The sequence below is a fragment of the Coturnix japonica genome, chromosome 2 (assembly GCF_054131305.1).
Source record: "Coturnix japonica strain WE chromosome 2, WE-NBRP24, whole genome shotgun sequence".
NCBI classification, from domain to species: Eukaryota; Metazoa; Chordata; class Aves; order Galliformes; family Phasianidae; genus Coturnix; species Coturnix japonica.
In genome coordinates, this window is record NC_140664.1 from 77,293,382 (window position 1) to 77,321,217 (window position 27,836).

Below are 27,836 nucleotides of genomic sequence, written 5' to 3' on the forward strand. Positions count from 1 at the left end.
ATAGATTACTTCTATCTTTCATGCTGTCAGCTGTGACTTTGTCTTTGACTACTTGGCTTTGATTTTCCTATCATTATTCAACTACCAGTCTTCAGAACTGAGTTGATTGCTTTTGTTATAATGAGTGGAGCAGAACACACGTCCTCTGGGCAGATACCCTTGAATCAGCTTCTGTGCTCCTGTCAGTCAGATGTACCTGATCATAGTTTGCTCTTCAGCAGCTGAAGCAAAGAAATGGCTTAACCATTCTCTGTTTAACCACTGTTTAATCTACTTTTTGTGTTTGTCTTCTTCCTAATGAAAATTTGCTCCGCTATGTATTTTTTACGTTATTTCTGAAGATTATCCTGACGGGGAGCTTTTTGATGGCTCTGAATTGTTGAAATATGCAGGAATGCCTTGATTTCGCTGCATAGTCCTTCCTTCCTCCAGAATGATGACCGTGGTTTCATGACTGGCTTCCAGACGTGTTTGTCTTAACCAGATTCATCCTAGTAATCATGGCTGACTTAGAGCCGCTCACATGACATACATAAGCTATTGCAAGCATTGGTGGAGAGTTTGCTTTCAGTTGTGCTGCTTTTCCAATAGGTACTTTATTACTATCAAAACATACTTCTATTCTTGAGCAGATGGTCTACGTTGTAGCTACTGTGCTTTCACCTTGATTTTTCTTTAAAAATACCTCTTCACACATAATATTTCAATTATTATTCCACAAATTCTCTGTCGTCATAATTATGCGTGTAAAAATTCTTAGTTGTTCCTGTTGATCCTCTGTCCTGGCATTTGTGTACTGACAGCCCGGGTATCAGATAAGCTTGTCCTGTTATTTTTCTTTGACCTAATTACAGTTTTGCCTGCCTACCTCTACCCACGCGCCCTTCTGATAGTAAATTTTTGACTAGGTCACTGTTTTGTACACTTTCTGTTTACTAGAATCACAGAATCTTTGGAGTTGGAAGGGACCTCTGAAGGCCAACTAGTCCAGCTCCCCTGCAGTGCACAGGGGCACCACAGCTAGATCAGGTTGCCCAGGGCCTGACCCAGCCTTGCCTTGAAAGTCCCAGGGGACAGGGCTTCAACCACAACACTGGGTTCAAATGCCTCACCAGCCTCGCTGTAAAAGAATGTATCCTTATATCTAACCTAAATCTTCAGCATCCATCCATTGGTGCCATCTATGCACGGTACCTGCCACGTGCAGGATCTGCTACGTTCTTTTGCAGGAATACTAGACATTTTACAGCTCATTTCTTTGCATGTCTCAGGCACTAGTCATGAAAATAAACATCAGTATCCTACCCGCATCATAGCAGGCACTAAGCTCTCTCATAGAAGTCCAAACAGGTGTTGGTCATGTTTTGAGACTTCTCCAGGAAATAAGTCACGGGCACCTGAACATAGGCCTGATGTTGCTAATGAAGCCAGGGTTGAGTTTTCTTTCCTGCTTGGTGACCTATCACTGGGCACCGTGCCATGGATTGGCAAGACCTGCTTTTGCTTGCCTCCTCTCCTCCTCTGCTGCCTCAGCTAATTTAAATCTCAGCTATTCAAGGCAGGGACTTTGCTTTCAAACATGCTCAGTGTCACATGTGGTCTGTAAACTATAAACAGTAATTTCCACTGACTCATACTACTGTAGGCAGATGAGTGTCTACAGGTAATGAGTTACAAAAAACGGTGCTGGAGCAGTCACCTTTTACTACTGTTCTGGCAGTGTGCTGCAAGAACCTTAGCAATCACCAGTCAACCAAACAAGGGACAGAGAAAGTTGCTATTAATGTCACCATCTCACAGAGGAAATAAAAATGGCAAATGGAAACTGTTACTTACAGCAGTGATTTGAGCTCGGGAAGAGGCGAGTGAATCGTTTGCGTACTTGAAAGCTAGGGGGGAAAAAAGAAAATTCCAACTAGAAATGATCATTTCCCTTCACCACCTGAAGGCTTGAGCACATTCATTATGAACTCTTTACACGTGTGCTTGCTTTCGTATGGTTTTGTTTGTTCATATCCAGCCCTACTCTACCTCTGTAATTAAGAAATGTTTTTGCTTTTGTTTTTGTTTTACTTGCCTGGAGGCCTCCTGCCCATGGTGCACGTGGCTGCTGATAGGAAACAAGCAGGTGGCCTGCCAGCCAGGCTCGTGTAGTTGCAGAACTGCAGGAGCTGCCACAGGAACCACAGGGCTGGTGTCACAACACAGCCAGTGTTCGGGGAGGAGCTGCTGCACAGCTCTCTTTGCCAAGCATTAGTAGCGTAGAGAGGTGCCTGCTTGTTCCAGGTGTAGATGGGCTCTGTCCAGCAGCTTGTTCCATGTGTAGATGGGCTCTGTCCAGCAGGCCGTTAAATTCTCTGAGCTTCCATGCTCTTTCTGGGCACAGCTGTTTTGTTCTTCCTGGGCAACCTGAGGGTCCGCATGGGGTGAATCTGTCCATGAAGGAGTGCACAGGTTGGGAGATGCTGGTCCTTGCTGCAGCTCTCCTATATCTAACGCTAAGGGGAAACGACTGCTGGAATGACTGCCACAGTGCTCATGCTCTACACAACAATCTGATGTATTTTTATGCTTTAGTCTGTGGTGTCAGCTGTGAAAATGAAACGATTTCTGCAGGCTTTACTGGTATTGGGGTTATTCGCTTGAGTCTTTGTATAGAGCACGCTCGCTTCGTTGCAGTAAGCAGTGGAAAGGGGTGATGCTGCTTAAAGGAGGCAAAAGGTTTTGATGGGGCCATTCCTTTGATGGAAGTGTTAATTGACAATCTGTGCCTCTCTCTTTCCTGCTGCTTTTGGGTATTTTCCACCTCCTTCTTTCTGCCCAACTAGTTCTCTCATGTCAATTTCTTTCTTTTTCTGGCTGATTTATTCCGTCCTTCACACTATTTTTTCCCAAAGGGAAGATAAGAAGCTGATTCCTTTTAAAATCTTATTTCAAAGCATGTTCCTATTTCTTCAGCTTTTCTACCAAAGTGAGCTTATGAGCAGCAGAACAAAAGCTGGATCTTTCTCTGATATTTTTTTCCCCTTTTTCCATTCAAACCTACAGGGCAAATCTGTACATAGCAGCCTTTTTGCAGGCTGACAACAGGAGGGCAATGGTTCATGCCATTAGGGGGATGGAAACAGCCTTAAGAAGTGCAAGCAACTCTGACATGTTTGGTATAACCCACTAGGGGAAAAGGTTTGAGGTGCAAGTTTCCTTGCATTCAGCAGGCTGTGTTGTACTCAGTCCTTGGGTTAGAGAAGTAAGCTAAGAAAAAGAGATCTTCTAAATTTCCATTGCCTAACAGCGGCTTCTTTGCCAAAGATAATGGATCACGGCATGATCTTGAAGTAATTTTGGTGCTATGGGGTTGGCCAAGCAGGCCTAGAAATGGATAACTCTGGCAGCCAGAAGCACAAATAAAATCTCCAGAGCACTGCAGTAGCTTCACAAGCACTGGAACTACCTGAGAATATCGCTTACAAAAAGCAAGATCAAAGGAAACCAGAGGCTTGCTTGAAGACTGCAAATCATTAACTGGATCTTTCGTGATAAGAATCAGTCACACGCACAGAACAGAAATGGCTTGACTGGATGGTGTGTGGTGGTTTAACAGGTAGCTTAATCCCAGAGCAGATCAAAGTTGTGAACCTTAGAACCCGTCACTCTTCAAAGATTACCTCGAGGTGTGCTTTTCTTAAGGCAAAAGATTCTGCCTGCTCTGGAGAAACAATAACTGCAACCACATGGCTGGACAGGAATCAGGAGAGACAGTAATTGGCCATAAGTTGCTGGAAGGGTAGTTACAAAAAATGCTCCTTACCTGGCTAAAAAGTGAAAATATTCCTGAAAATCCATATTCAGTGAGGTAGTAATGATAGCCACAGGTGAAGGACAGCCTCTCAATAAAGGCAAAATCCAATAGTGCTGGAGCAGTGCGGTGATTCCTGAGCGATCCTTCTCTGCTCTCTCAGAACGGCAAATCTTTGCCTTGCTCCTCCATAGAATGCCTGGGAAAGAGGGCAGCTGTTATGAGGATGGGGAACTGGGAGGTGTGGGATAGGGTTAGGGCCTCAGCCCTCTCTTTCAACCTACATCACCCCCAACACCATTGTAAATCTATAGCAGTGTCTGACACCTGAGTGCGAAGAGCAAACTGCTCCAGTGTGGTGCTTAGTGTAAGCAGGTGTACCAAATAGAAAGAACCATGGGTACTAAATGAAATCCAAGATCATTTTGGTCCCAAGTTTAACTTATGTCTATTAAAATTAGACAGTAAAGACTTCCTTCTACCACTGGTTTGAGGTAAGTTATTTTTATTTTAATAAATACATTGCTCAATCTGTGAAATACCTGTACAGTTATTTATTTGGTGCGAAATCAGTTGTGACACATAATGGGCCACCATGGCCACCAGTTATGAATGGAACACTCGGCTGGTAGCTGGGCTACGTATGTATATATACTACCTGCTTTTGCACCGCAGAGTTGGCCTCCTCTGCCCCAGCAAACAGCCTTGGTTTGACCTGAGCCTGAGCTGCTACAACCACCCCCTGCCTGTGTGCTGGCAGCCTCCAGCACCTGGGCCAGCAGCCCAGCCTGAGTTCATCGTGATAAGGGCATGCGGCATAGCTGCAAGCTGCAGAGATTGCCGGAACCCATCCCTGCTGCAGGCGAGCACTTTCTGGATGATACGCTGAGCTTGGGAGGGCAGGAAATCTCCTTCTAGGAATGCCCAGAAGATCATCACGATAGCACTCCAGCAGACAGGGTACATATGGTATTTTGACCTGCATAATGCTCTGGGAGCTGTTTCACCCTGCTTTACGTGGGGTAGCTGATGATCTCTCCAGCACGATGGGCCAGTAAAGAAGCTATTGTTCAGCTACAGGGGGTTTGCTTGTTTGTTTGGAGAAGAACAGCAAGACAGGCAGCTGGGTGTGATAAGTATTTCAGTCACAGTGCTTTAGTCACTACCATGTGCAGATCATTATTTCTTTCCCAATTCTCCTCTACTGCCAGCGTGTTATGTAAATCCCTTTCTGATTTCAGTTCTTACATTCCTATTAGCTCTTCTCCTCTGGGACAATGGGGCTTTTGGCCACCTAGACTGCCATTATTCTAAAACTTGAAGCTTTGCAGGAATCCAAGAACTGCCAACGTGCCTTTGATGTCTTGTAATGATTACTGCAACAGACCTCTTAAGAAATGAGCACAGAACACCTCTGCTTGCTACACAAAAGAGAGAAAGGTTGGAGAAGAAATTAAGTTAATACAGAAAAACAGAGGGTAAAAGTTGTTCTCCTTGGCCATTGAAGTTTCTTCTTCCTGCTTCTTTCCCTAAAAGCAGAAGAACTGACTGGATGGAAATCACATAAAGAACTCTCCAGCTTTTTTTCCCAGTCACTGTGTAGCCTACACATCCTGGCCTTTTTCCCTCCTCTCTCCCTAAGGTGAATATGACACAACCAGAAAATCCAGCAGATGAGTACTCAAGTGCATTAAGAAGATCTGTCCAGGCTGCAACCTCACTAACCACTCTGCTAAAGCTTTATGCCTTCTCTTAATGGCATCTTAAGACAGCCCATATCTCTTTTGTGCGTACCTTGCATGCTTTGGGAATAATTATCTTCCAAGAAGATCAAAAGGATACCTCTAATATCAGTCACATGCACTGTAGTATCACCAATTCATACAGTTGTTTCCGTGTTTCAATGACTGCTTTTGTACTTTGGTTGCTGCGCTTTGTTCACACTGAGTTATCCCAACCCACAATATTGTTATTGCAAACGTCTGTTGAAAGATTTAAATGAGCAGAAGCGAGGAAGCAGAAAACCACGGCTGGTCCTACAGTTTGGGCACTTCAATCTACTTGTATTTGATTTTCATCTCTAAACACATCACTGTTGTGTTGAAGCTTCTTCTAAGGATTAATTAGCAAAGCAATTAGCGTGTGTTAACCTTTTTGTTTTCTTACCCATCCCCAAGGTACATACATAACCTTGGTCAGTTTGTGCTTCAGAATTACACTTTTGATGTTGTTAGCCAAGGTCAGATTGATGAAATACTGCTCCACACACAACCAAAGTTTGAACAAAAGCAGAGTAGACGCTGTCTGCACTGTCAATCACAAGGTTGTAAAGTGGCCACTTAGCCATAAGGAGAAGACAGTACTGATTTCTCCATAAGACTTACCGATGGGACTCCTCATTAATCTACAAGGGCTTTTGTAATGTTTTGTAACATGTGATTGTAACTGTGATGCATATCTTGCTTTTGAGGTCTTTAAAGGCCCCCTACCAATATGTTTAACCTCCATTTTACTAGAAATTAACTGCAGACGATTGTTTCTATCCATGCCCTCGCCTCACGTTGATTCTGAGAGCGATACCACATTGTGAAAGACGGATTTATCTCCATCTGCTTTATCTCCACGCTGCTGACATTTGGGCTTTTCAAGTCTCGCCGTATTCTGCAGTAGTTATCTAGGAACAGGCTCTATTACATTATCAATCTCCTGTGTTTAATGAATATTCTACAAAAGATAATACATACACCGTGTTGTATGTAAAGAACGAAGTCGGTATCTCTGCCTGCTGTGCTTCTAGTCCACATCCTACACCATCTTCTGTTGGTTGGAACTGGTGGTCGCCTACAGCCTTTCTTTGGACACAAGCTTTGTTCAGCGCTCTCCCCATCCTCGCTGTGGTGGCTGTTACCTCAGCACACACACCTTCTTCCTCTCATTTCCTCACACCTCCACCCCACAGCACCACGCTCAAAGTCTCACCAAAGTCCGATCCTGGCTCAGTCCCATTCCACAACTAATTCCTGGATTCTTTTGCTCCATTTTCCTTGCTCTCCCCTTTAAGGACGGCCTAATCCCTGCCCGCAGCCCTGCTCCCATTTCCGCCTACTCCCCGCTCATCTGCATTACCCTCACACCCTTCCCAGTGCACTCGTCTGATCGTAATCTCTCCAAGGCCAGGACGCTGTGTATGCTGCAAACTCCTTTCTACAAGTCACAGGCTGCTCAGCGTTTGCAACATAAACCGCTTCAGGAAGCTCCTTTGGGCCATAAACAGCAAAGGAACTATTGAACACAGGCAGCCATACTAACTCAAAGGCAACGAATCATTTCACTTGAGCTCCAGGCCGTTTTGGATTTAGTTTATCTGATGATTATGCTTTGAAAAACCACGTTTGTCCGTATGATTTTCCACACGAATGGCCGCCCTCGGCTCTCAGGGCGCGAACCCCACACGGAGCCTCCCGTCGGTCTCCACACGGAGCCCCGCCCGCTCCTTTCGGCGGGAAGCCCCACATGACACGAAGGGGCGGTTCTTCCCTCTCTCCTCCCCCTCCATGCTCGGGTCCCTTAGGGGGCGCCGTCCCGCTCCCCGTCTCCTCCTCTGGAGCTCCCTCTTCCCCGCCGCCCTTTGCCTCCAACGGTCCGCCCCGCCTACCAGCCATTCAGGGCTCCTCCCTTCTCCTCCTGCCTGGCCCCGTGGCGGCGCAGTGCGGGCGGTACCGGCCGTAGTCCCGGGCCGGGCCGCGCTCGGCGCCTCACGCAGCCTCAGGGGCCGCGTCACTTTACACTGCCCGCTCCATAGCGGCGAGCCCGGCCCGAGCCATGCTGCTCTTGGCGGCCGCCTTCATCGTGGCCATCGTCCTTCTCCTCTACATGGTGTCGCCGCTCATCAGCCCTAAGCCCCTCAAGCTGCCCGGCGCGCACGTTGTGGTGAGTGGAGCGGGGCCTCTGTTCTCTCCCAGCTCCCCGCTCCGGCTCACACACCGCGGGGCAGCGCTCCGCTGGAGGCGCTGGGCGGGATGAGGGAGCGGGGAGGCCGCGGCCGCCGTGTCCCGGGGAAGGCCCCGCTGCGTTTATTGGAGCGCGGCCCTACGTGGGAAGGGCTGGAAGGGGACCCGGGGTGAGGAGACGGGCGGGCTGACCCGAAGGGAAATGGTGGGACGGCACGCAGAGCGGGTATCCGTGTCCACGAGCGACGTTTGGCTTGTCTGTAATCAGCGTGGCGGGGCGAGCCGCTGGGAGGGTTGATTCGGGGAAACACAGCGGCTGAACGGCTCCCCAGTTCTGATAGTCAAACGGGTGTGTGATGGGGAGCGGCAGCCGGGGGGCTGCAGGTGCCTATGGGGCACATGGATGCGTGATGGTGAGTTGTGGCAGCTGTGGTCATTCAGTCGGATCTCGGGACTTAACTGGGGTGTGTGCTGTGTGGAGAGCTGCGCTGTTTGCTCCCCCGTCCTTGGAGGTGTTCAAGACCAGGTTGGACGGGGCCCTGGGCAACCTGATCTAGTAAATGTGCATGTTTGGTGGCCCTGCCAGACAGGGGGGTTGGAACTACATGATCCTTGAGGTCCCTTCCAACCCGGGTCATTCTGTGATTCTGTAAATCTGCTTTTAGGAGGTGAGTAGTACATGAAGATTGCCCTTGTTACTACAGGACTAGGGGGTAATGCAGGAGTTAGACCTTTGAGGTGCAAGGGAATTGACAGCTGCTCTGCATTTGGGATTTCTTTCTTTCTCGAGCTCTGTGTGGTGCCTTGCTTGTTTGTTTTCGTTCTTATCTGCCTATTTGTTTTACGGCTGCTCTTTGCAGATAGAGCTGTCCTTGCTCAGAGCTGTCCAAGTTGCAACAGTATTCCCGAGTTGCTTGATGCAATAGGTATTGCTACTGTAACTGGCTTTACAGTATCGTGTCCTGCCTGAGATATACAAGCGTGAGCAAAGGTTCCCTGGTTGAGTTTCTTCCCACAGTGGTGGGAAATCATTCTGTACTGCGTAAAAGCAAAAGGGTCTTCTGCAATGCTTACGTGGAAACTGAATAGTAAACGATGAAGTATTCAGTGTATTCTATTCAAGAATATTGTTTGCTTGCTTGTTTGCTTGTTTTTAATCTGATTATCCCAAATGTCTTTTCTTTATGTCGTTACGCATTTTCCAAAGCTACTCTGCTGGCTCTTCTGTTTTCAAAGAGCTGCTTCACTTGGCTCGCACTGAAAACAACAAAGAATAATCTCATTGGAGAATCCTTCCCTTACAGCCACAACTGCTTATTATATTAGCCACGTAAGCTGAATTTGATACAAGTGAAGGTCTCAAAATGACTATTCATAGGGTTGTAGAATGGCCTGGGTTGAAAAGGACCACAATGATCATGTAGTTTCAGCCCCCCTGCTATGTGCAGGGTCACCAACCACCAGACCAGGCTGCCCAGAGCCACATCCAGCCTGGCCTTGAATGCCTCCAGGGATGGGGCATCCACAACCTCCTTGGGCAACCTGTTCCAGTGTGTCACCACCCTCTGGATGATTAACTGCATTGATATACCAATAGAAGACAAGGCTGTATGTATTGGCATCTCCTGTTGTCCATTTCTAGAGTCACTTCTGTGATGGAAGCACAGCCATCGGGTTGACTCAAGCATCAGGTTTCATTTAGTAAAACAAAATGCTTTTAAATGTATATTTACTTTTGTGGGCTAACTGTGGTAGGAATGTGAGGATGCTCGCTGCTTGTAATTGTCTTCCTTTCACTTTGAGCAGAGCCTTTAACTTGGAGGTAGTTGAGCTTCAGCATGTCTAAGCCACAGGAGTAAGGGCCATCTCAGGACTAGGAGTAGTTTCAGCATTACTCTGCAGAGCCCATCAGATAATGGCAGCATGCTTTGGGTGTTCCTGGAGTTGACCCATCTCTATGTCTCAGCTTTATAGCTTTTGCACTGGGAGCACTGTGACCTGTTGCTTGGATGCATCTGGGTGGTTCAGCAAGAGGTCATTTGGAGCCCAGTCAAGCACAGCAGCAAATCAGAGCAGGCTACAGGGATGTTACTGACCTATCTGACACAAGCCCTGTCTAGCGTTCTTGGGTATGACTGCAAATAAAAACTTCCCTTTCTTGTGTGAGTTTAGACAGAATCACAGAATTATCAAGGTTGGAAAAGACCTAGAAGATCATCCAGTCCAACCATTCCCAATACTTCCCGGCTAAATCATATCCCTCAGCACAACATCCAGACGTTTCGTGAACACTCCCATGGTCGGTGACTCCACCACCTCCCTGGGCAGTGCATTCCAATGCCTGACTACCCTTTCCGAGAAGTAATACTTCCTAATGAACAGCCTGAATCTCCCCTGGTGCAGCTTAAAACCATTCCCTCTAGTTCTGTCACTGATTACACGAGAGAAGAGGCCAACCCCCAGCTCACTACAACCTCCCTTCAGGAAGTTATAGAGAGCTATAAGGTCTCCCCTGAGCATCCTCTTCTCCAGGCTGAACAATCCTAGCTCCCTGAGCCGCTCCTCATAAGGCCTGTGCTTCAGACCCCTCACCAGCTTAATTTACTTAGAAAGCAGTCATTCTTTATTCAGAATCCGACACTGTTAAACGTCTCCAGAAAAGAACATGCGTCTTGAAGTCATCCACAAGGGTTAGTTTAGGGAAGAGTTGATTAGGAGCTGTTTTGAAGTGACTTTCTCTAATAGACAAAACTCTGTTTAAGCTGAATTTAGTCTTTATAAGCTCTCGACCCACTGGTGATGGCAGACAAACTAGACAAAAACAGTGGACTATGTTGAAAATAAGTTTGCTGAGGTTACATGATGACCCTTGATGTACTGAGCTGTTGTCTTTGAAGGATTGCGATGAAACACTCATAAGAAAGAAGAGTTTAGTGACTCATGGGACTGTACTTCTAACTCTTCTGACTTTACTGCCTCCAGGAATATGAAAGAATTTTGAGGGTAGCGAGTCTGAAAACAAAACTGAGGCACGTGCAGATGAGACTGGGAGCCTTTGTTCTTCCACCGGTTGGCTCAAGGGTGTTCCATTTCTCATAGTTGAAATAGAGGTGATGCCGTACTTTCTCTGAAGTCTTTTGTCAAGAAGAGCAGTCGGAACACCATCTGTGTTTTGTTTTAAATGGAGTTTGCAAATAGATTTTTCTGGAGGGTAGTGAGGGGGGCGTTAAGGTGACTTTAACCTGTTTATTAGTGTGGGGATGCTGCTATCACCTTGCATTTGTCTGCAGGTAAACTGTTTATTTCCTGTTTGCGTGGAAGACCACTGAGAATTATGGTTTAGAGGAAGAAGGAGAGGCTTATGAAGGCTTAGAACTGGGATCCCTACAGAAGGGCATTGAGGCAGTTCAGTATCCAGACGTGAACTGCGAGACTTGGTCTACAGGGGCCAGCTGTCAAATTAATCACAGAATCGTAGGGGTTGGAAGGGACCTCCAGAGATCGAGTCCAACCCTGCTGCCAAAGCAGGCTCCCTACACCACATCGCACAGGTTGGCGTCCAGGCGGGTCATGAGTATCTCCAGAGAAGGAAACTCCACCACCTCCCTGGGCAGCCTGTTCCAGTGCTCAATTAAGGATGTTTTAATAAGAAAGAAGATAACTTTGTGTTTGTTCACGTGATGTTTTTGGCAGACTAGCCATGATTGCTCATTTTATGAATGCTTATTGTAGCTAGGCATGGAGGGACAGGATGTAATTGCATCCTTAACGTTAGCAGTGATTTCAAACTTATAACTATTACTTTACTTTAAAAATAAGTTAATTAAAGGCAAATGAGAGTGGCTCTAAGTGTGCCTGACATAAGAAAAATGGAAGAAGTACCACTAAGATGAAGCTGGTTTTGGAAACAAAGAGTTGCCTGATGATAATGAGATTTTGTTTTTCTATTCATACTTAGTGAGTAAACTAACTTTTGTGTATCTTGTATCCGTACTTCACCGGGTAATATTTGAGTCTCAATACACTTCTAGAGTTTCAATTTGACTTTTTATGGTATAGGGATGAGAATAATGGACTAACTGACTTTCAAATAACTTCTAGGTAACCGGAGGCTCCAGTGGAATTGGAAAATGTATTGCTATTGAATGTTATAAGCAAGGTGCTTTCATAACACTGATTGCAAGAGATGAGGTAAGCGTATTTATATTTTTGTTGGCTATGCTGTATTAATGAAATTGGTGTGGTTGAGGAGTAATTTGGGAATTGCTAATTATTCTTTTTCCACTCTATGCTTTAAGGTGATCCTGATAATTTAATGTGTTTTCAGAGTAGAGGTGGCTGCCTTTTGAAGAAGTGTAGCCTTACATACAACTTGTGATGGCTGAGGGAGTTGGGTTTGTTCAGCCTGGAGAAGAGAAGGTTGCGGGGTGACCTCATTGCAGCCTTTCAATACCTGAAGGGAACTTACACCCATAAGGAGAGTAAACTCTTCGAAAGGGCTGACAATAGCAGGACACGGGGAAATGGTTTTAAGTTGAAAGAGGGAAGATTTAGCTTGGATGTTAGGGGGAAGTTCTTCACTAGGAGAGTGGTTAGGCCCTGGAACAGGCTGCCCAGGGAGGTTGTGGATGCCCCGTCCTTGGAGGTGTTCAGGGGGTTGGAGCTACATGATCCTTGAGGTCCCTTCCAACCTGGGTCATTCTGTGATTCTGTGTGATAAGCTTGCCTTAAAACTCTTCCATTGCTGTCACATGGAGTTGATGTTTTGTATATTCATGAATCTCTAATATGAACATGGTAAAGCGTTATTGTTAGTTGATGATAATGTCCTTGTTTTTAGAGAATGTTTCTAGGGCTTCTCAAAACACTGATACATTCTCATAAGTGCGGTGCTTTAGCTGTTCTTATTATCCATTTCAGAACAAGCTGTTACAGACAAAGAAGGAAATAGAGAAGTACTCTGTTAATGACAAGCAGGTAAGTTCACTGCTACCTATAACTGTGGTGTTTCAAGGTAGTCCCTTCACCATCACTTCAGTAGCCTGGTTATTAAAATCAAGCTGGTTGATAACAATAGGTGAGGCTTCACTTGAATTCAAGAAATTCCAATATGTCTATGTGTGATGTTCCAAACTCTGCTACATTTGATGTTGCCTGGTTAGTACACTAACTTTTTTTCCTCAGAGAAAAAGATTGGTATCTTCAGCCATAGATGTAATAGAATTTGTTTGATAGCTGTAATTTGCTGTCACTTGATAAGTGTTTGTATTGCTTAAGATTGAGGAGAATAACCTACTTTTTTTCAACACTGAGAGATCATAAATGCCGCAATTGTAATGGGGGAATAAATTCAGGTATTTATTTTCAGATTTAGTTCCCTATGTTGTGCTGTGTATTGCTGTTTTCCTGGCTAAGCACTGAAGGTAAATACTGTACTCAAGCTTAATGCACTGTTTTAGTGCATTAGTGCTTGCTGGGGTATTAAACTTTTAAAATAGGGCGGTTTTCTATGTTCAAAAAACACAGCTTCAAAATGAAATACTACAATCTTTTTTCTTAATGCTCATATCCAAAGGAAAAGAGAAACAGTGTTGCGACCATTGTACCTTTGATTTCTTCTTTCTTGTGTTACGGAAATTAGTTCTTATTTTCGTTATTACAAGTGCAAGCAATTTGTTTGTGATAGGGCTTTTGGTGTCTATTGGGTGTAGTAAATCACGTCGTTAGTCTGGGGAATTAATAAGTTGGATATGTTCTCTTGAAAAGATAAGCAATGGAGAAAGGTGGCTATCTGGAAGCAATAACGTTAGTACTATCTGAAGTAAATGAAGGTATTAAGATTACTCTGTAAGATTCAATCTTTTCTCATTCCTGTCAAATGGTTTGAGATGGTCTTTCTGTGCATGTTTCCTTACCCAGATCAAATTTATTTTGAAATATTAAATCATATGAGGGGAGAGAAGGAGCAATATTATGTCCCCTTTTAAAAACAAATGAACCCAGGTAATGATTTTCCTTTAGCTGCTCTGGCCTTTTCCCAGGGTTGACGATGACTTTGATCCTTTGTCAAACACTGTCACAATGCTCTTGTTAATAATCTGTCCAGGCATGACAGATGTGGGCTTACATTTTTATTTTCTTAAGAAGAGTACCAGGTATGTTCCCACAAGAGTTTCAGTTAAAATTTCAGTAAGTTCAAGACTGAACAAGCTTCAGTGTGGGCTAAACAGGATTGTTTTAGCAGTAGCAGATTTAGACTTGTCCATACTTCCACTGGCTGCAGGGGGAGTGCCCTAGTGTACCCATTGTTGGGTGGTAGTCATTGTCACAGGGAGGTCTGCCTGTTCTAAATTCAAAGAACACAAATAGCAAAAGCAGGGTGTCTGGAATAGTGTATAAGAAGCTGACAGATGAGGGCAGCTGAACACACAGAGGCTGTAGAAGAAGATTGCTGAAAATATAGTTGTCTGGTGTGGATTGCCAGACCATGGAGGCTGTTACATTTGCAAGATACCAAGCTAGGGAGCAAAAATCCAGAGGAAATACCAGTTTTTACATGATTGCATGCTGTATGCATTCTGCTCATGTATGTTTATGTAGAACTATGTTGCACTGAGCACCAGGCTTCTGGTGTCTACATAACTTTAGGTGTTTGATCTGGCGTGTGTTCTCTGAAAGCCATTTCTATGTGATTTATTTAGAATGCTGACAGTGCAGCCTTTACAAATAAAGGTGTGCTGTGGAATGAAATACTTGCCCGTAAGTTTTTGTGAAATTTTTTAAAATCCCTTTCCTTGTATGGGGATGAAGCACCCCCCCTATGAGGACAGGCTGAGGGAGTTGGGTTTGTTCAGCCTGGAGAAGAGAAGGCTGCGGGGTGACCTCATTGCAGCCTTTCAATACCTGAAGGGGAACTTACCACCCGGGAGGAGAGTAAACTCTTCGAAAGGGCTGACAATAGCAGGACACGGGGAAATGGTTTTAAGTTGAAAGAGGGAAGATTTAGGTTGGATGTTAGGGGGAAGTTCTTCACTAGGAGAGTGGTTAGGCCCTGGAACAGGCTGCCCAGGGAGGTTGTGGATGCCCCGTCCTTGGAGGTGTTCAAGGCCCGGTTGGACGGGGCCCTGGGCAACCTGATCTAGTAAATGTGTATGTTTGGTGGCCCTGCCAGGCAGGGGGGTTGGAACTACATGATCCTTGAGGTCCCTTCCAACCTGGGTCATTCTGTGATCTGTGATTCCTGCTTACTTCACAAATGAGCTTTTATTGAGAAATGAATGCTTTAGGAATGATCAGACAGTGTGCTATTAGAACAAAAGATGAGCAACTGGAATGAGGATATTAGACTTCCTGGCAACATAATCTGTTTATTAGGACCACATTCATAGTGCGTGCTCTGGACTGGAGGTAATCAACTTAATGTAGCAGAAAGGAAATACAGTAATAGGAGCAAAAAGATGAATTGTATAATGTGCTGGTAGCCAATACAAGCTTTGGTAGTTCCTGAGTATATTAATCACAGTATGATTAACTGATTTGTAGTCCAATATCCAATTTTCATATGGAACTGTGATTTTTAACCTTGCTGTAAAGACATCCAGATAGTAAATCAATGTAGCTCAGCTGTTATTTTTGTTCTCAAACTTATGTAAAAGATAAATATTTCTAAAATCTACAAATGCCCTAAGGAGAGATGCTTGCTGGCCAACCAATGACTTGCACCACAAGTTTACTCCAGTGTCCAGCTATGCACAGTGCTGGAAGGCAAGAATAGCCAACCTGCTGCACAGGAATGGCAAGCAGATTCTGCTTATGGAGCTGGGAAGTGTTGCAGTCTGACCAGAGGCAAAACTGACAAATGACTAGCTGCCAAAGCAGTTAGTTACACTTTGGTAAGCTTTGCTTCATTTTTGGTGGCATGCTTCATGACAAGTGACCATGATGACACTTGTTAGAAACTGGTGATGACTTTGTTTCACTTTAAATAGCTTTAAATGAACTGAACAAAGTAAAGTAAGGCATAGGGAATGAGAATGTAGGAGTCTCTGTTTATGTTGTTGTGTATGATTTATTCTCCTTTCAAGGTACTGAGTTACACCAAAGCTTTGGTTGTTTAGCAGAGAGGAGAGTCTCTTTGTAAATCCCTGGCCAAGCTGGAGTTGGCAGTGATCTTACAGTTGGTGATACCCCAAAGTCAGTGCTTTGTTTGGCTGCAATTTGACTAGAAGGCACTTCAAAACTTAGGTTCTGAGATCATGTTGCTAAATGTAATCAGCAGTTTTAAAGAAAATCAATACTTCCAGCTGCAACAAAACTTAAGACATTGCTGTCTCTGTTTGTTTGTTTTGTTAATTATTTACTTATTATCCCCTGGGCCAACATCTATTTTCAGTTTCTTGAATCATTCAAACTAAAATCCACAATCTCATGTTCCCAGACAAGGAGTAAACCTTACATCATTTCTTAGGTATATGTAGCACTGTGCCACTAATCAGATTTTCCTAGTCTTGTTTTTTCACTTTTGTCCCTGATATGACCTAATATGACGGGGCCAACCATTCTTGAACTTAGATTATAAAATGCTCTTTCATTTTCCTTTTTTAGGTTGTGCTGTGTATTTCTGTTGATGTATCTAAAGACTATGAACAGGTGGAGAATGTTCTCAAACAGGTGAGAAGCAACTGTTTCACCTATGTGTATATGTAAAGGTCATCTGCGTGATGTGTTTCAAGTGATGATATATTTTATAATGACACCATACTATATGAATGCTTTTTTCCTGCTGGAAAGTTTCACTTCTGTCCTCTTGCAGGCTCAGGAGAAGCTGGGGCCAGTTGACCTGCTTGTAAACTGCGCAGGAACATCAGTTACAGGAAAATTTGAGGATATCGAAGTGAATTCTTTTGAAGTGAGTGATCATTCTTTATTTCATTGCAAGTAATTTGTCATTCACCTGTTCTAAGGAATAGATTATTTTACTGTGTCTTTCCAGACTGTATGAGTAGAGATGTATTCCATCAGTGGTGGTTTTTGTATGCATTTTTAGATTCGCAAGGATTGCAGCTTATTTTTTTTGCCTGATTAATAGTCCATGGGCGGTTCAGAACAGTGAATTCTCCACCTGGGGTAGGGAAGAACCTCATGATGGCAGGAAAGGTTGATGTTTGCTTTTATTTAACGAGCTCTGAAAGACACTGAATTTCACATGGTCTCTTTGTTCCTGATGAAGGTGTGTGGGGGTTTTTTTCCACATGTTTTGAATCTGTTGAAGAAGAATCCATCTTGTCAGCATTCAACTCTGAGGTGTACAAATAGTTTGTAACTTGGTGCCTCTTGATGGAAAGAAAAAAACAACACTAAAACCCAAACCAAAATGTATATTTTTGGTTACTTTGAATCCCACCTCATCAGTGAGCCATCTGAAAATGCTAATTAGACATGATACTGAATAGACATAATGGTACAGTAAGTGTAACAGTAAGTAATGTGTTTTATTGCTTGTATAGGCCACCAGTTGTGTTTTAGGTCTTTGGGAGAATGAAACAGAAGAATTCATCTTACCTGCCAATGATGAGAGCTTGTGCATACATATGTAGAATTGTTCCTCTTTCTTTTTTTAGGAAGCCCTTCGTTTCAGTATGTTTTTGTTCATCGTTTGTAAATGGATTGCTTGACACTGTCCAAGTCCAATTTCTTGTGAAAGCCATAATAGCTCACATTATCAGTATCCTGAATGCCATTAGCATTTGTATGTGCAGTGCATTTCTTTTTGTCTTACAGTGACATTCTTAACTATGGGATGGTTTATGAAACTAATACAGTAGGAAACCATTGTTTACTTTGCTAACTGATAGGAAAACAAATCCAGTGGAGTTTGGTGTTAAAGCAAGCCTCAATAGGGATTCTGAGAAATAACACTGAACATCTGAAGAATGCTGAATCTGTGACTCAAATACCATTTTAATATCACTTTTTTTTTAACAGAGATTAATGGCAGTCAATTATCTCGGTAGTGTTTACCCGAGTCGTGCAGTAATCTCTACCATGAAAGAACGGCGGATGGGAAGGATTGTGTTTGTATCATCTCAGGCTGGGCAATTAGGCCTTTTTGGTTATACAGCCTATTCTCCAACCAAATTTGCTCTTCGAGGATTGGCTGAAGCCCTGCAAATGGAGGTGTGTGAAATGACTTATGCTTTTGTTTGCAAGCAAGAACGCTTATGTTTTCACTTGCAGCTAAGCAAATTTTATTTCAGTGGTCTTGTGCAACTCTGCTGATGCTTGTTATGTTGGTCCTTCTTTGAGAGCAGGACAACCATATTGCTCTGCACAGGGCTGTAGAAACTGAGCTACTTTCATTTGCATAAGAGAGAAGAAACTCTGTTTCTAGAACTGAAGATGACCACATACAAACATATATGCTCTATTTATCTTATATCTAAATGTCTTCTAATTTAATGAAAGGGACTTAAAATTAAGCAGAATGGTATTGAAGACCCCATGGATATGTGAGGGCTTGTTACTAAGGGCACTGATTCCCAAGTTGGTTGCAAGGATGTAGTAAATGAATGGTATGTGAATCATATGAGACAGTAAGCAAGCTTGAATGTGATAACAAAGTCTGTTTGAAGTAGTTTGCTCTTCTAGACATTGGTTTATGTGAGCTTTATATATTGCAATGTTCTAAGCTTACATTTAAGTTGAGACCAAAAAAACCCACGTTGTTTTCATTATTTGATGGGGTGAGACTTCTAAGTATGTCACTGCTGTAAGACAGGTAAAATTGATTGGGAAGTGATTTTTCCTTAATGCCCATTTGATTCTGGACCCTTGCATGGTCACTGTTATCCTATTCCATTCGGTGCAGTGGGTTGTGCTGGTCAGCAGAAGAGAGTTGTGGTCTGCAGAGCAATCAGACTGCACAGTCTGTCTACAGGCTGATGATATATTTTTGTTAGTTCTTAAAGGTTTTTACTAAAAGCAACACAACCATCTCTTTAAAATCTGTGTTTTCTTCCTTGTTTGACAAAGCTCCAAGTCTTGAAAGTGTTGTGTGTGGATGATTTAATGCTACAAGCAATCTGAAGAAATAAAGCAAAGAAGTGTAAAGGCTGTCAGTAATAAGATAATGTTTCTTTTTTTTTGTGAACTGCAGGTCAAACCTTATAATATCTATATAACAGTGGCCTATCCTCCAGATACTGACACACCAGGCTTTGCAGAAGAAAGTAAAACAAAGGTAAATGGTTCTTCAGCAACATTGTAATTTTTTTTTGAAGGTTTACTTTATAATAAATTCTGTGTTTCAGATATCATTCACTTCTGTAGTACTTCTGGAAACAGTACATACTAAAATGTTTAAAGCACTTAAACACTTCGGTTTTATCAACTTTGCTATCTGGCATAGTTTGCTCTGGCTTTAAATGGAAGAACTGTTTAACTTTTAATAGCTGAAACACTAATAAGCTTTTCTGCATGCAATCTGAACGTTGCGAAATAGCAAATGAAAACCACTGTAACTTGTTTTGTTATAAAAGCATGATGAGCCAAAATAACGTACCTATTTTGCATCTTTTGGTATTATGCTGTTAGGTTGGTCATGACAGGTGAAAGGAAAACTTCAGTTCTTCATTGAGGTTTGCAAACCAACTATTCTGTGTGAATACATGCTTTGGCACAATTTTATGTGCAAAAAAAGCTACTATTAATGTAGAAAGGGAAGCTCTCATTCCGTTTGGCACTGTCTCTTTTTCAGAGGGGTGTATCCATGGCTGCCTTTTTCATTTTGCTTAGGTTAAAGCAGGTTTTGATCTTCAGAAGTTTAGTTGCTCCTCATCACTTGGCGTATTCCTGCGCATAAAATGTAATATCAAAAAGGGTGCTGGCAATACTATGTTTAGGCCCCTAGTTTACACTGATTTATCTGCTAACCAGAGAAAATAGCTAATCTACAGATACCAGTATATGTTTAAGATGCTCCATCTAATGTCATGTGTAATAGGGAATTGAGGCTGAATTTTGTCTTGCACCCTTTCTATAGTATTCAGTAGGGACTGTGTAACACAATTCTTTGTAATTTCTTGGTACAGATACTCAGTATTAAACATACTCCCACACAGCCACATAAAGAATTAGACATCTGCAGATACTTGTGTAGCTTGCACATTCTTTGTCTTCATAATAGCCTACTGCAGGGAAATACATTCTCCAGCAATGTTGTGTTAATCTCAGATTTCTGTTTAAGGGAGATAGTGATATATAGCTTTTCTTTATCGAAAAGGCATTGTCTTTTAAACACATATTTATGCGTTGTTTTAGCACACGTGAAGTCGTAGTGTTGTGTGACTACCTGATAGTGTGCCTTAAATCACCGCAGTATTCTGTCATTTAACAGTTCAGAATGTCATTCATTATGGTTGCATTTATTTAGTACTGCTTAGTTTAGAACATCTGTTTCTGTGGTTTGCATCTCATTAAGGCTAAGCTGTTTTATTCTGTAATCATTGCTCAGAGCTAGTTTAAGCACACACAAAAAGAAGTCAGCTCCGAGGATGCTTCTTCCTTGTGTTTAATCATTAAGCTCTTTTTCTGTGATAACTGCTTGACAAATTATAACAGTGCTTTGACTGGCTAATCAGATGAAGTATTTGGTGGTTGAGCTCTGCCTGCCTTTTTCTCAACATGTCATTAACTTTAGTGAGACGCCCCTGAATAGCTGCTGATTTTTCCCAAACTTAGAGTACACGCAATACTTTCAGTATTGTAGTTTACTTTTGACATCTGTCTCTTTCATGGATTTTGTTGACACTGGCCAGTGAATTAAATTATGCATGGGTTATGAAATGGAGATCTGGTGACATATGCCATGCCACCATAGGAAAAAGCATGTAAAAGGTGTGTGTTTATGATTTCCTCTAACAAAGACACTGACTTTAAATGCGTATATTAGGAAAAACCACTGAGCCTGGTCAGCACATCAGGATTCACAATTTCACAGATACTTCAGATTGACGTTGAGAAAGAAGCCTGTAATTAAGTTCTTCCCTAAAAGGGTGGGATTTATTTTTTTGTGTGTGTTTCAAAGGATTAATCACAGAATGCTTTATGCATATTAAGTATTTGACTAGGTTTGAATGCTTCCATTCAACTTCATTAAATCTAATTCAATTCTTCTCCATAACAAATCTACTTGTAACCGCTCTTCTTTTCCTAATTTAGTGCAGTTTGTTCTTTATCAACTGAACCATTTATCTTAATATATTTATCATTTAAACAGCGTGCTATGTGTTTAGCTCCAGCACTATAGAAGCACATAAATGACAAACAAGCTTCTGAATACTTCTCAAACCTTTTTACTGCTTGCTTTTACAACAGATCAGACTTATTTTTTTTTTTGTAAAAGAAATTGTAATTGATAAAATTGCTGTGGCTGCTTTCTTCCAGTAAGGTAAAATGACACAAATGCTCTCAAACACAATGAAGTGAAATACAGCGATGGGTTTTGGTGGATGCTGTGTGTGGGGTTTGAGAAACAAACAAAAAAAAATTAAGTAACATCCTACAAAACAAATTAATACGGTATTTTAGGCCTATTTTTTACTTTATTAAAAATAGAGGCATTGAGGAGATGTGGCTTAAGCATTTTTCTGGCTTCTGAAAATCGTATACTTGGAAAGAATGCTATCTACTATTTTGTTGGTAATAAATTCCAAGGGGAATAAGTACTGCCTAAAAGCTGGCAGTTCTCTTTGTAAAACTATAGTACTTGTGAAGCTGCTTTTTCTTTTAAGTGGATGTTTTAGGTGATGGAATGATACAGCTTGTTAGCAGCAACACCATCCACACTGGAAGACTCAGAACCAAAATTTGTCCTTCGTATTTTCTCTCCTGTATGTTCTTAGTCTAACTTCTAATGACGTTTTCCTATTAAAGCCCTTAGAGACAAAGCTAATTTCTGAAACCTCGTCTGTTTGCCAAGCGGAACAAGTCGCCAGAGTTATAGTCAAAGATGCCATAGTAAGTAAATCATTTCTTAAAGTATGACCTTCATAGGAGAGACTAAGATGGCTTGTAATGCTTGCTTAAGAGAACGACTGAGCTAAAAATAAAATCAATTTACAAGAAGTGGTGTCTCTGGTTAGTTTGAGCAGGAAGTTTTTTTGCTATTCTTCTTTTGCCACTGTGCCCACAAATGATTTTATGCAATCTTTTTGAACAAAAATGTATCCAATGTTGTTCCTTAGAATAAAAGGATACCTAAGTATGATACAATGTCTCAAAAGCAGGTTATGACTTTATTTCGAAGCCCTGAGCTATATTGGCTTTTCGTGTCTCAAATACCATTTGTCTAACCTCAAAAGCTTATTTGACTGTCTAATTTTTCTTGAATATGGGCTTAGATCAAAATGATGTTACTATAAATGGAGGATGTCTAGTCTTTTTGGCTGTAAATGTCTAAAGTATCTGATCCATGAGTGATTAAAATACAATAAGATGCTCTTAGTTATAAGGGAGTATTGCATTTTTGAGGAATTGTACAGATTTGTGCTGAAGATTGCTTCCTAATAAAATAAGAAGCAAACACCAAGGGCGTTCTGAGGTGGAAATAAAAATGGAGTTTAATATCCTTAAAGTTCAGCAATTGAATCTTAAAGTCTAATTATTCTACAATTCTAAATAATGTAAGTGTGGTTTTGAGAAGCTCTTACCATAGTTCCACAAATACAGCAGATAAGTGCAAAATCACATCTGGATTTGGGCTGGTGAGTCTCAAAATCTAATATGTCCTTACATGGTATTCTGCATTGGTAGTTAAGGAGAATCAATCTCATTTCTAATCATAAGCATCTGATCTTTTCATACCATGCCTTTCAGTGCTCTGGGTGGTCTGTTAGTTGAGATTTGACCTTTATACGGCCAAGCCCTCAGCTGAGAGACTAAAATTGAAACTAAAAAGTAGTTCTTTGACTGTAGGAACTCAGTTCTCTCAGGTGCATGTTGGGTAATACTTCACTTGAGTGTCATCTTCGCTACTGCTCCGTATAGATAACTGTGGTTCAGGAACACCACCACCTCCTTTCACTTCTTCAGTCCGTGGTGGTTCTGCAGTGTTTCAGTAAGTCTGTTTTCCAGCATAACCTGCTAGGAGAAAAAATAAATAAAATGGGAGAAGCCTGAGAGTTAGAGTTGGAGAGCTGCAGTTTTTTCTGATGAGTAGTCAAAAAAAAAAAACCCACCTTTTTCTCCTGGGGAGCCTCCCCCTTTTCCATTAGTTGGATTGCTTAGTAGGCAGTGTGTTTTGCAGTTTTGAGGAGAGCAAATTGAAGTCGTTGATAGAAGTGAAGGAGGGCCTGTTGCATAGTGTTTGAAGGACACCTCCTCCAGTAAGTCTCACACACCAGTAAACTAGTTTGAACAAAAGATTTAGCGGTGTTTTATTCTTGAGTACAGTAGTGATTGGTGATCTGACAGAAATAGGGAGTAATATGCTCCCTGTAAACATGTTTCAGAGAGCACTGTGCATTTCCTATATCAGTAAGCATACTTCAAGCCTTTCTAGCTTACCAAGAAATTCTTAGTAGTCTATCACACCACTGTTGTTAGGGAATGTCTTTCAGAATGTTGATGTATAGTACAAAATATTTCTTAATACATAGGTTCTTAATTGTGGTCATGTTTTTTTATTTTAACTTTGAGATATTCAACCGTACTGTCTTGAAATTAACTATGATTATCATAAATAGCTGTAAAATTAAGGCATGTCATGTTTTGCCACAACTGGGTAAATTACGTTTTCCTTAATTACTGTTTCCCTTCCATTCAGCAAGGGAACTTTAACAGCTTTGTTGGATCAGATGGTTACATGCTATCGATATTGACAAGCGGAATGTCCCCAGTCACTTCTATCACTGAAGGTCTTCAGCAGGTAAGGTTAGCAAAGGTCTTGTAGTCATAATTCCTCATAGTTCAAAATATATGGAATGTTATGCGAACACTAATTACTTTTTCATCAAGTAGCTCTCAATACCATGGAGAGCTCTCAATACCATGGAGGCTTGGATTTAGGAAACTCAAGCAATGTTCTTGAGCTGAAGCAGCAGTGTGGCAAGAAAGCAGAGAGAACTGCACACTGCTCAGTCCTGAAATGGAACACAGTTAAAGAAGTTTTCATATATATATTTTCTATTATATTACCTGTCTAGAACTTTTTTATTTCATGAGTGAAAAATATGCTACAATCCAGGATCAGAAGTGAATTGAAAGATGTTTCTCTGTTTCCAGGTTGTTTGCATGGGCATTTTTCGCATCATTGGCCTCTTTTACCTAGGAAGCTTTGACAGCATAGTTCGACGCTGCATGATGCAAAGAGAAAAATCTGAGAATACAGATAAGACTGAGTAATTTTTAATTGAATTGAAAGAAGAAAGTCAAACAGTCCTGGACAGCTTGCTGCTCAAGTGGGACTCAGCTTCTCTGTGGAAGGATGTAGACTGAAGGTACTTGGTTATGTGGTAGATGAGTCCTCTCAAAGGCAATGAAAGAAAACGGAAGTTTAACTCCAGAAAATGCCAAGCTATGCAAAAGAGTGATTGAGGATTAGCTTTTTTTAATTATTATTATTTTCCTTTGGTGATTTGAGCTGGAGAGAATTTGGGAGCTTGTAAGTCATCTGTAGGGAACAACTTGAGAATGGACCACATGTGGTAATTCTGGACAAATGCTTAAGTTTTCTCACTTTGGTGCTTATGTGGAAAAAAAGATAACTATACAGTGACAGAGTGGGCTGAAGTAGAAAGTCCCCTGAACAAGTCAGTACTCTCGCTAATGTTTCAGGACTGTTCTTAATTTGGAATGGTAACTTCTCCTTCGATGGCCAACCTACAGATCTTTCAGTCAAAGACAGCTTTCCTTGTTCTGTTCAGCACACAGTTGTGGAAACCTCAAGACGACAGATTTTATTCTATTTTTTTGGTGTAATCTAAGCTTTCTCAGTCTGGGAGTAATTAAAAAGTATGGCTTAATATATGCATACTTTCTAAAGGGAGATGAAGAACCCATTCCTACAGAGAAATGCTGGGAGGTGTAACTGGCCCTTGAAGTATGCTGTGAACAAAAAAAAAAGATCGAACCATTTTCAAGTGTGATTATGTCTTTTAACATTTTTAAATCGTTGGAAAAGTATTTGTCAAAGTTAGACACTCTTCTTATCTGCCAGTCTTTGCTCTGGAAAGGGAAGTAGCTTCGTGCTACTGTCATGCACATTATTTTTCAAAGCCGCAAATGATGAGCCACACCAGTAGGTGATGATAGAATCAGACACCGGGCTCTTAGGGTAGCAGGAATGTAGCTTTTGGGATTGGGGACAGGGAGGAGAGTCAGAATGGTATTCTGTGCTTAATTTCATTGTTATACGGGGAAAAACTTCTAACACAACAAGAAATTATTTGAAGTTCTCTCCTCTGCCCCTCTCCTCATTTGCTTGATTTACATTATATATGAATCAAGGCTGCTCCATAACTGCTTTAGAATACACGGAACACAATGGTTTGTTCTAATAAATCGCAAGTTTAACACTGGAAAAGCTTGATGTGTAACAACGATGTTTTAAGGGTGCACTATATACACTGTTTATTTAATGGACCACTATAGCAAGTGCCTTGTGAGCTTTTTTTTTCCCCAAAAGCTGTGTATTTTGTATTTATTAGCTCCACTGTGTTGTAAATGTCAAAGCTGCCATTTTCAGCCAGTACTCTGATTCTAAAATTACTGTTAAAACTTGGTGTTTTCAGTTCCTTGAAAGCAGTATTTAATTGCAAAGCAAGCAAAATTGATTGTTTTTAAGATGTTCCGTATATATCTGTTTTAATTCAGTTAAGCCAAAATGAGAAGTAATAGGTGGTTTACATGGAAAACTCTTTGAAATGTAACTTGTTTATTCTCCCTCTGATTTCAGTAGATCACTTCAAAAGCTTTTGTTCACGTAGGCTAAACTTGCTTTAATGTCTGTTTTACAAACGTATTTGGAGGAGTCACGCTGATACTCTCATTCAAAGTGGTTAGAATTTCATTGGATTGCAAACGTCAAGGCGTTGCAGAATTCTTCCTAATGCCTGTGTTTTAGGTCCTGCCTCTCGATTTTGTTTAGATCTGTGAAGTTGTGCATGCCTATATTATACAATTTATTTTGAGAACAGGTTATATTCCTGCATATTCTTTTTTTCAATCTGCTGGGCTTTAGTGCAGAGGAATCTAGTCTGCCTATGTGTTTTCTCTGCTGCTTAATGTGGATGACACATAGTGGAGCACTTATCATACATCGTCAATATTGCCATGTTTCTTAAAGCAACGTAACAATGCTGTTTGGACCCAGTTATCTACATTAGTTGTTATCTTGGTGCAAAAATCAAATATTCCCTTGATCATCTGCAAAAAGATACCAAAGTGAGTGAGTGGGTTATGCAGTAGTTTGAAAGATACGCTTCTGCAAGTGACTTTAGAGCAACACAAGCTTGAAGATCAGGTCTTGAAACCAGTAAGACTTTAGATACTTGAATTTTATGGGATCTTCAACTTGGGATGTTAAAAGGCTTGTGTTTAAGAAATAACCCAGAAGAATCAGAGCACACATACTCTGGTAACTGGGCCTCTTAAGAATGTTTCAGGTAGGGCTTCTTAAATCACCAGTCACTCTGTTGAAGATCTTGGCTGAAGAATGCTCCAAATAATGACTGACTGTAGTTCAGCGTGAGCGTTTGCGAAGAGGAATACTGGGTGAAAGTTACAGCCCTGATGTAAAGGGGCTTCAGCTCACACCTGATTTTTGCGTATCGCAAGAAGTCGTATTGGCTGTAAAATCATAGGTTGCATCCCCTCAGCGATACTAGAAATGTGAAGCAGGCAAACTTTGAAAAGAAACAAGTCAAGAATAGTTTCTCAGAATGCTCCAGCTTCTGTTGAACCGTATTAACGTGCAACATTTTAACTGATAAACTTGTCAGCTGTTTTATTGTCAAAATGGAGTTATACTGTCAAACGCAGCAGCCTTTAATGTCAACTTTTTCTTATCCCCATTCTAGATCTACCATCACACTCATTTTAAGGTCCAATATTAAGTGAAGGAGATGCCTTGTAATCTTGTGGAATAATGTTCGAGTAAAAAAATATATATATATTTTGCTACTTTAAACATTACGGAACCTCTGCATCGAAGCATTTTAGCGGTGTATTAAATCCATGAGGAACTTCAAATAGATGCAACGACTTTTTTTTTGTAAGACCGTCAGTAATTTAATCACTTGTGCCATATCAGGCAGTGTCTTGTCTCTTGTTTTCCTGGTCAGTCTTTAAGATTCACTTTGGACTTTGATAGTCTTCTCTACTCCATGTGGTTTCTAATGACTGTCTGTCTGCTTTAAACACAGATCTATTATAACTGCACATATAGTTTACTTTACCAAGGTGTTCATGTGCAATTGAAATAGATTTAATATTTTACTAAGACAAATGATATAGGTAAACTTTATTTGCTGTGAAAAAAAAACTTTAGGCACTTTTGAACGGTGAAAATACATAGTACCATTTGTAAAAACAAAGGAACGTTGTGCTTATTGCTTCATCTCTTTTGTGCCAGAACTGTAAACGAGTTTTCATATTTTATATTTCTCAAAATAAATGGAGGATCAACAATACCTGTAGCGCTCAAGTTCTTTGAAGGGATGAAGTGCGGTAGGTAAATTCATGGAGCAAGGCTTGGTGGTTTTCTTTTTGTAATCTGGGATTAATTCAGCAGTATCCTCTTAATTATGTAGAAGATTTGGGGGTGAGGGGGCAATACATCCCCCTCTATTTTGGCAGCCTAGGCAGAGGTGTACAGTAAATAGTGGGGGAAGATGTAATGAACTCCATTCAGTAGTGTCGCCAAACACGACGGGTGTGGCATTAAATTGATAATGGCATGTGGCATTAAATTGATAAAAATCTGCCTTTATTGTAGGGGCTGCTGCCAGAATTTAACTAGTGCTTGTGCTCTCTGGAAAGCTTTCATGACTTCTGGTGGGCCAAGTGGTGCTTGTTCTTTCTAGTGGGAAACA

General features: G+C 41.6%; 1 protein-coding gene and 1 long non-coding RNA gene across 3 annotated transcripts; one reads left to right on the plus strand and one right to left on the minus strand.

Moving 5' to 3' along the window:
- Positions 1 to 1,751: 1,751 nt before the first annotated feature.
- On the minus strand, positions 1,752 to 7,667 carry LOC146761986 (uncharacterized). The gene is made up of 3 exons (XR_014943591.1): positions 7,452 to 7,667; positions 3,809 to 3,995; positions 1,752 to 1,889 (listed from the first exon to the last, which is right to left on the minus strand). It is a non-coding gene; the product is annotated as an uncharacterized LOC146761986 (long non-coding RNA).
- On the plus strand, positions 7,483 to 27,434 carry KDSR (3-ketodihydrosphingosine reductase). 2 transcript variants are annotated; one of them, XM_015854626.3, is made up of 10 exons: positions 7,483 to 8,159; positions 11,848 to 11,937; positions 12,667 to 12,723; positions 16,351 to 16,416; positions 16,559 to 16,654; positions 17,731 to 17,922; positions 18,902 to 18,985; positions 21,679 to 21,762; positions 23,570 to 23,671; positions 24,028 to 27,434. In XM_015854626.3, the coding sequence occupies exons 1-10, from the start codon at positions 8,103 to 8,105 to the stop codon at positions 24,145 to 24,147; spliced, it is 948 nt and encodes a 315-aa protein (XP_015710112.1). In that variant the 5' UTR covers positions 7,483 to 8,102; the 3' UTR covers positions 24,148 to 27,434. The 2 variants fall into 2 exon arrangements, with proteins under 2 accessions (XP_015710112.1, XP_015710110.1); XM_015854624.3 differs by having other exon boundaries at positions 7,483 to 7,726.
- Positions 27,435 to 27,836: the final 402 nt, after the last annotated feature.